The 9,082-nt window shown below is 42.8% G+C and overlaps 1 protein-coding gene across 1 annotated transcript in view; it reads left to right on the top strand.

Moving 5' to 3' along the window:
• The window catches only part of LOC306712076 (sodium channel protein type 2 subunit alpha-like), a gene marked incomplete at both ends in the record, with an annotated part of 96,621 nt that overhangs the window by 44,016 nt on the left and 43,523 nt on the right, over positions 1-9,082 (top strand). Inside the window, 3 exons of the mRNA XM_079181176.1 lie at positions 212-450; positions 8,042-8,215; positions 8,653-8,814. Of these exons, the coding sequence (XP_079037302.1) occupies positions 212-450; positions 8,042-8,215; positions 8,653-8,814 (575 nt within the window). The remainder of the gene's footprint in view (positions 1-211; positions 451-8,041; positions 8,216-8,652; positions 8,815-9,082) is intronic.

The following is a 9,082-nucleotide window of genomic DNA, read 5'->3' as shown; positions in this document are numbered from 1 at the left end:
GGTACACATGTTGGATATTTAAGAGAAAAGGTTACTTGTTTACGACTCAAAGCACAGAATTCCTGACTTGAACTCGTTCCAGACTCTCCTGTGAAAATCAATGATCTGGTTTAATTTCCAGAGACTAAAGACTGAACGGTCCTCCAGATGATCTATTATTTACTTGTACTCACTCCTCTCCTCTGGTCTGGTTTCTTCCCGGTCGATGCAGAGCTGGAAGAGGCCCATAAGAGATGCCACCCGTGCTGGTACGTCTTCGCCCACCGTTACCTGGTGTGGGAGAGCTCTCCTAACTGGCTGAGGCTGAAGCAGCAGGTGAAGATCATGGTGATGGACCCCTTCCTGGACCTGGCCATCACCGTCTGCATCGTCCTCAACACGCTCTTCATGGCCATGGAGCACTACCCCATGACCGACGAGTTCAACGGCATGCTGAGCATCGGAAACCTGGTAGGAGGGAGGGAGGGAGGGAGGGAGGGAGGGAGGGAGGGAATTGTTGATGGAAGCTTTGATGGAAAGATGGATGGATGGATGGATGGATGGATGGATGGATGGATAGGTGGAAGTTTTGATGGATGGAAGGATGGATGGATAGGTGGATGAAGGGATGGATGGATGGAGGCACCATGGATGGATGGATAGGTGGATGAAGGGATGGATGGATGGAGGCACCATGGAGGGGTGGATAGGTGTATGAAGGGATGGATGGATGGATGGAGGCACCATGGAGGGGTGGATGGATGGATAGATGATGGGTGATTGGGTGGATAGAAACGTTGATGGATGAAGGAGGGATGGAGGTATGGGTGGAAAGAAAGAAGGAAGAGGGAAGGATGGAGGGATGGATAATGGAAGATGGATGGAGGACTGAAATTGTTGATGGAAGCTTTGGCTGTAAATGATAGCAAAGCAGTAACAGGAGCACAAAGAGCTGACCATCAAAACCACATCTGATGATGAGTTGAGTGAAATTCCAGCTGGTGGTTCTTTGTGAGACCTGACGGAGTCCAACAGTATCTGTTAAGGTCGTGTTGTGTTGCTGTTAGTCTGGCGTCTCAGTATATCAAATATCCAGTAGGGATGGGCATGTAAAGATAACCCAGTACCAAGAATCCAAAGTTCTCCAGTCAAACAATACATGCAATCGATCCTTTTTGTGCCCAGATTTAGAAATAAATGTCAGCCAGTCAATCTTTTCTCTGACAACGCTAACCAGTGGAGCACACGTACAGCTTCCATTCACACCATGGGTGTTTAATGACGTACTCTATAAGTATCGGTATCTCTTTAAGGGTACTGGTATTTAGTTTTTAAAAGATACCCAATTCAACAGATGAGAATAGCCATGAACCAGTATCAGACTGCGTAATATCAGTATTAAACTGTCTTATACCACTAAGAGGGTTAACGTATTTCGTGACATGCCAAATAAAACTAACATGCTTATATAAGACCAGTAGTCATCATGCAGTGAGCCTGTATGGGACAAAAAGATGGTAAAAGAAAAACCAGCAGAACCAGTGTACGGTCCAAAAGTAGACGGTAGTGTTTGAAGTAACAACTGCAGACTCGGCACAAATAGATGTCAGTTAACATTAACTTTCAAATCAAGTCTAACAGAACCCTGTTTCATCTGAACAACACCACCTTTATCCACGGGGATTATTTGGGATTATTATGGTCCAGAGGTTTGTTTTTCTGACGAACGTCTACGAGTGTAAAGCTTGAACCTCTTCACTTGGCGTTTAGTGTCCATGTTTGTGGAATAAATAAAACAAACCTCTGACCTTTTGAGGCCGCCTGAAACCCTTTTTTGTACAAATTGCAAACCTCAGAGAGTAAAAAATAGACTCTGCTCTCCTAGAAAAACAAAACGAAAGTGTGTGTGTTGTTGTTTTTGAATATTGGAGCTGACAGAAGCGGGTCGGATGGTGAACCACCGTGACTAACTCCACTGTTTGACCCTGCAGGTGTGCCGTAGATCTGACAAGAGCTGATAGGTTGATGCAATATGGTAATTGGTTCACCTGAGGTGTGAAAGGCCTCGCGGGCAAAATCCAACCATGTTGATCACACCTGCACACACACACACACACACACACACACACACACACACACACACACACACACACACACACACACACACACACACACACACACACACACACACACACACACACACACACACACACACATGTTCCTGTGCAGCCGTGTCAGGTTTCCTCAGCTCAGCTTGCAGGTTTTTGCTGTTTCGAGGAGGAGGATGGTGATAAAGTTTAGAAGTAGAAACAGCGGCTGCGGGTCGGCCTGCAGCAGTGTGGTGTTCAATCACTGGCTCTGGGCCCACAGGGGGGCCACTGTGAGAGCGTCAGGTGGATCCAGATAGGTTTTAGTGAAGGTGTTTAAATTACCTCAAGGGATAAATAAAGTGCAGGTTTTTTTACTTTTTTTATTTTTTGTGAAAATTAGGTTTGAGCATGAATTGTTTCTCCAAAAGACAAAACTATTTTCCATAATTATTCACAATAATACACGAAACCAACATCATCAGGTTCATCCCCGCTGGACTAGAGGTCGATACGTGAAGCCGATATGTTGTTTCTTTTACTTTTTTTTGCATCGGATAAATACAACAAATCCATGAATTCAACTTTATTTGTATGTATCTAACACTGTTATTCATTAAAATATTACTGAACTTCTTATCGGGCACATGATCGGACGCCCAACAGGTCTCACTGACTTCATTGAAAATATTGTGAAAAAAAATTCCACAAAATGATCACATGAATGAAACTACGGTTAAAAACAACTCAAAGTTATTATAAATTGGTCGAAGTATTTTACGATCTTTTATCTACACCTAACTAATTATTTACGATATTTTCCTGAACTTAACTAAATATTTTACGATCTTTATCTAAACCTAAGTATTTTACGATCTTGTCCTGAACCTAACTAAGTATTTTACGATCTTTTGCTAACACTATGTATTTTACGATATTTTCCTGAACATAACTAAATATTTTACGATCTTTATCTAAACCTAAGTATTTTACGATCTTGTCCTGAACCTAACTCAGTATTTTACGATCTTTTGCTAACACTATGTATTTTACGATCTTGTCCTGAACCTAACTAAGTATTTCACGATCTTTTGCAAAAACTAAGTATTTCACGATCTTTTGCAAAAACTAAGTATTTCACGATCTTTATCTAAACCAAAGTATTTTACAATCTTGTCCTGAACCTAACTAAGTATTTCACGATCTTTAACTAAACCTAAGTATTTTTTGTAGCTTAAACCTAATTGCGTTTTTTCCTTTGAAGTCTGTAGTTCATTTTAAAAAGACTGTATTCATGTAAAGAGTGAATATTGACGTGTTGCTGGACTTTCGTTGGAAAAGTAACTTTTTTAAGGTATTATCCAAACTGTTGTATGGAGATTCGTTGGATTAAGTGATAACTGGTTTTAATTATTATAACATTATATTCTACGAGGTCAAACTGCAGTTATATAAACGGCCCTCTACCGTTGGATTCAGCCGTAAACTTCTGCAGCGTAAACGGAACAAACTTCTCCTTCAATTCAATTCTACAGCAGTTCAGCTCAGATAGAAGAGCTGAGTCGCCTCAAAAGGATCCGGTGTCAGTGTGAAGTTCTTTAAAGGATAATTCCTCTAATCCTCATAGATGTTTACATAGCGTGTGTGTGTGTGTGTGTGTGTGTGTGTGTGTGTGTGTGTGTGTAGAGGATCATGTCAGGACATCACTGCGCTGACAGAATCAATGTCGACTAATGCTTTTTCGCCGTTTGTTGTTTGTCGTTTGCTCTTCAGCGGTCACATGTCAATAATACATCTGTGTGTGTGTACAAACCTAAAGGATACATACCATTTAGTGGAGGCTTTTATCTATAGAGCCGCTCTGAGTGGACTCTAATAGTGGAACACAAATACTTTTATATTTCCACTTATCGTAGTAGAACTAAGACACAAGAGAGGAGGAGCTGAAAGTTTCTCATGCTGAGAGAAAAAATGTTCCGTTGATGTTTGATGTGAAGAAAAAGTGACGAACGTATTGTCTCATAAGGAATAACTACAGTGGAGAACTTTACACGAACAAATAAAGACAAATGTGTGCACAGTTACACTGATTTCTTTTTGCTGGATGACGACAGACAGACAGACAGACAGACAGAGAGACAGAGAGAGAGCGAGAGAGACAGAGAGACAGACGGGAGGATCTTCATAAAGGTTTTCCCTGTGTGATCTGAAACAGTGTGAGGTTGTTGCTGTGTATCTCCACACACACACACACACGAGTCGTCCGCTGTAACTGTTTTCTAATTTGGTCAGCACAGTGCCGTCCTTGCTCAGGGGCACTCGGGCAGTGTTTGGCTAAGCTACAGCTGGTGATTAAAGTTGTGAAAGAAAGAACGATTATTTTAAGGAAATTAATAAAAGTCAGTGCCTTTTAATATGTTTGCTTTAAAACTAAATTATTCATTAATGTGTGTGTGTGTGTTGTGTGTGTGTGTGTGTGCGTCTGTGTGTGTGTGTGTGTTGTGTGTGTGCGCGTGTGTGTGTGTGTGTGTTGTGTGTGTGTGTGTGTGTTGTGTGTGTGTGTGTGTGTGTGTGTGTGTGTGTGTGTGTGTGTGTCCTGATGCTTACTCATTATATCTACCCGGTTGTGACAAAAATAATCACACAAACACACAGAGAGTCCGTGTCATCCGCTCTCTGCTGATGTTACTGTTATTAGTGAGTGCTGATGTCGACATCCCCTGTTGGTGAGCCAGCAGCACACACACACACACACACACACTACACACTACACACACACTTGCTGGTCAGAGTACTTTTCCATCCTTCACTCTGCAGAAACAAACACAAAGTCTTTAGTCTGAACTTGAAACTCACATCGTCGTGTTTTCATGAACACAACTGTTGTCTCAGGAGTGTCTGACTAGTGTCTGACTAGTGTCTGACTAGTGTCTCAGGAGTGTCTGACTAGTGTCTCGGGAGTGTCTCGGGTGTGTCTCGGGTGTGTCTCCGGTGTGTCTCCGGTGTGTCTCCGGTGTGTCTCAGGAGTGTCTCAGGAGTGTCTCCGGTGTGTCTCCGGTGTGTCTCCGGTGTGTCTCAGGAGTGTCTCAGGAGTGTCTCCGGTGTGTCTCCGGTGTGTCTCCGGTGTGTCTCAGGTGTGTCTCAGGAGTGCCTCAGGAGTGTCTCAGGAGTGTCTCAGGAGTGTCTCAGGAGTGTCTCAGGTGTGTCTCAGGAGTGCCTCAGGTGAGGGTCTTTTATAGGTTTGTTTTATTTGAAACCCATTTCATGGTATTTTATGTTAATATTGTTATTAAAGTTTTTCTGTTCATACAATCAAAATATAAACTTATACGAACAATTGAGTAATAATTATTATCTATTAAATAAGTAAATATGACAGCAGTGAAAAATAGAAGAGCAATAAGAGTAAATATAGTATAAGAAGTGATTAAAAAAGTGAATTACAAAAACATAAAAGATTGAAAACAAGAGTTAAAATGTATAAATTGTAGAAGTGCCAAATATAAACTAACATCAATTTAAATACAGTTAAAGAAATAATTATTATGAAAACCTGAAAACTGTAAACTAACATTTACAAAATTCTTTATTTTGAAATCATTTCAGATGAATTATTTGTGTATATTTATAATATAAAAAAATAAAAGGTGATAAGCCAAACCCTCCTAACAGTGTAATACCTCCATACGTATTTAATAAAGGAGCGGTGATGTGTCAGCTGTTCGAGGCCTGAGGCTGCTGCTGATATCTGACAGCTGAACTCTGTTTAACTTCATTAGCGTCTCTGCTGACGTCAGCGGACACCGATCAGTAACACACACACACACACACACACACACACACACACACACACCGTGTAACCGAAACACTGGAGACCCAGCAGGAAGGGATTCAAACCAGCGACCTGGTTCCTCACCAGCCGCCGTGATGCTGAAGCTCATTTCTTTATCGTCTCATTTGCGGTCTCTCGACCTTTTTGTCCCAAAGGAGCCACCGTCATCCAGTAAGAGAGGCTCTCCTGATGTCAGTAATAATAACAGCCTGATTGTTGAGTAGCTAATCAACGCACTACAGAGTTAATGAGCCCGTGTGAGAGGATGTGCGTCTGTGTGTGTGTGTGTGTGTGTGTGTGTGTGTGTGTGTGTGTGTGTGTGTGTGTGTGTGTGTGTGTGTGTGTGTGTGTGTGTGTGTGTGTGTGTGTGTGAGGTAACCCCAGAAAGAGCCTGATTTTGTGCAAAAAAAAGAGTCAAGTCAGTTCCATTAAACCTCAGAACTCCTTTTTTTTTGACACATTTGCGCACACACTGTGAAACACACACATAAGCAAACACACACACACACACACATGCTGAGAAACAAATACACACACACACACACGTGTGTCACGTAGCCGGTGTCACATCGAGGATCCCCTTCTTTCTGGAACAACAAGCAGGGAGAGGGGCTGCTGCAAGGACACACACACACACACACACACACACACAGACGCACACGTGATGTAAAGCAGAGCGAGGCAAACCCTGGACGAGCTGAGGTCTGCAGAGAGGGGGGGGGGGGGGGGGGCTTAAAGGATCAAAACCACAGGAGCAAACAGCTGAGAGAAGAAATGTTCAAATGACAAAAATCACCAAATCAGGACGTCTGCTGGAGCTCTGCTGCCTCTGAGTGAAGAGACAGAGCAGCATAAAGACTCTGCTCACATCACACTTTGTGCTGATTTGCCCAAAAACAACAACAACAGAGGAAAACAAAAGACGTGAAACCGTCTATTGGTTCTGATGTTCGGGAAGCTTTGAGTTCAACGTTACCGTCTCCTCATAAAGTGCGTACTGTTTGTAGTGCGTACTGAATTGGGACGTTACAGCTTATATTCGGACCCTGTTGCTCTGATGTCTGTTGTGCAGCTGGGGATTGTGGGTCAGAATAGACAGAAATGCATTCTGGCTTCTACACTGCACAGGATGTAGTATACGTGACAGGACGTAGTACGTAATGGTATTTTTTGGCGTACTAGATTTGATATATTAGCTAACTAAATCTTTTTCTGGCCTAATAAATAGTATGCGAGTACAGGTGTTGGAATACACAGTTGATTTAAAGTCGCCATCTTGGTTTTTTGTCCATAAATGTTACAATTAACTTTCATGAAGTGAAAACACACTGAAAGTTTTAAGACAAAAACACGGACATCTTCCAGACGCCCCCTGGTGGTCACGAGAGAGAATGCAGCTTTAACACGTGAAGCTTTGACTTCGCTTTAAAGAACTGAAGGTTGACGCCTGCAGAGACCGCTCTGGTTGCTGTGATTCTGCTAACACTTTAGCACACAAACATTCATTGCACATGCACACTACACTGTACGATGGTCAGCTCTGATGCTAACAGTGGATGCTAACGTGAGCATATATAGCAGGTCAGCGTGCTGGATCGTCCTTTTGATGCTGAACTCATGTTGGCTTTTAGAGAACTTGTGTACTTCAGCACGAGTTATTGGAGGTGACACGTGTGTGTGTGTGTGTGTGTGTGTGTGTGTGTGTGTGTGTGTGTGTGTGTGTGTGTGTGTGTGTGTGTGTGTGTGTGTGTGTGTGTGTGTGTGTGTGACCCTAACTCAGGCTGAAATGTCCTCTCCTTTGGCTAACTCTGCCCTTCATTTAGCTCTGTATGTGTTACCTGAATGTCTCCACTCTTTAGCTTTGTTTTCAGATGATCTTTTCATGTTTTTTTACTTAATGTTTTATATCTTATATTTTAAATGTAATACACAGTGAGTTCTCTGTGTTTGTGTATCTTTGTGTGTATGTTTCCTGCGTTTGTTGGCAGGTAAGGCAACAGGTGGCCACCTTATGGGACAGATGCAAAGTGAACCTGGTCTGGTTCTTTATGTATTTGATCTTTTCTTTGTGAGCAGGATCGTAAACAAAATGAATCCTTTAATTAAAACACCCGTTGTGTTGTGTTGTGTTGTGTTGTGTCAGGTGTTCTCTGGGATCTTCACGGCGGAGATGTTGCTGAAGATCATCGCTCTGGATCCGTACTACTACTTCCAGACGGGCTGGAACATCTTCGACAGCATCATCGTCTGCCTCAGCCTCATGGAGCTCGGTCTGTCCGACGTGGAGGGACTCAGTGTGCTGCGCTCCTTCAGACTGGTGACCGCAACACACACACACACACACACAGAGAGACACACACACACAGAGAGACACACACATACTCAGAGAGACACACAAAGACCTACAACACAGAACACACACACGCGTCCTTGCAGTCTCTCCAGTGTCTCTCTGTTGTTGTCGGTTCTGCCGGAGGAAACACACAGATACACAAATAAAGACACACTTTAACGTTCACTTCTTTCTTTTTTTTTGTCTCCTAATCCTAACTTCCTAGTTTCCTTCCTACCTTCCTTCCTCCTTTCTCGTACAGTTATACTGAAAACTATCAGCAACATTACAGCAACAAACATAAAATGAGACTCGACCGAGGGGGCCGTCACATAAATGTTAAAAACACACAAAAATACTTCACCGATTGGTTCAAGGAGGGCTCTTATTCTGAAAAGCCTGTCTCTTCCTGTGTTTTCCAGCTCCGCGTGTTCAAGCTCGCCCGCTCGTGGCCGACCCTCAACACCCTGATCAAGATCATCGGGAACTCCATGGGCGCTCTGGGCAACCTGACGCTCGTCCTCGCCATCATCGTCTTCATCTTCGCCGTCGTCGGCATGCAGCTGTTTGGAAAGAACTACCAGGTAACGTGACCTCTGACCTCTGAGGCCGTCAGTAACCGACCCGTTCTGCACACGTGCAGGAGTGCCTACCCAGAATGCATCTGATTGGCTACTTGCTGCTAAAAGCTAACGTTAGCCTAGCTATGATGCTAATTGGAGCGTTGAGTTCACGTTTTTGGAGGCTGTTTCGGGGCTATATTATTATTAATATTAATATTATTAATATTATAGATAGTCCCATAATTTACGTAATATTTGAAATCAATACAATTCATTTCTTGCCTAAAAA

This window comes from Pholis gunnellus (genome assembly GCF_910591455.1).
Source record: "Pholis gunnellus genome assembly, chromosome: 20".
Taxonomy (NCBI): domain Eukaryota; kingdom Metazoa; phylum Chordata; class Actinopteri; order Perciformes; family Pholidae; genus Pholis; species Pholis gunnellus.
This window is presented reverse-complemented; position numbering and strand designations above follow the sequence as displayed.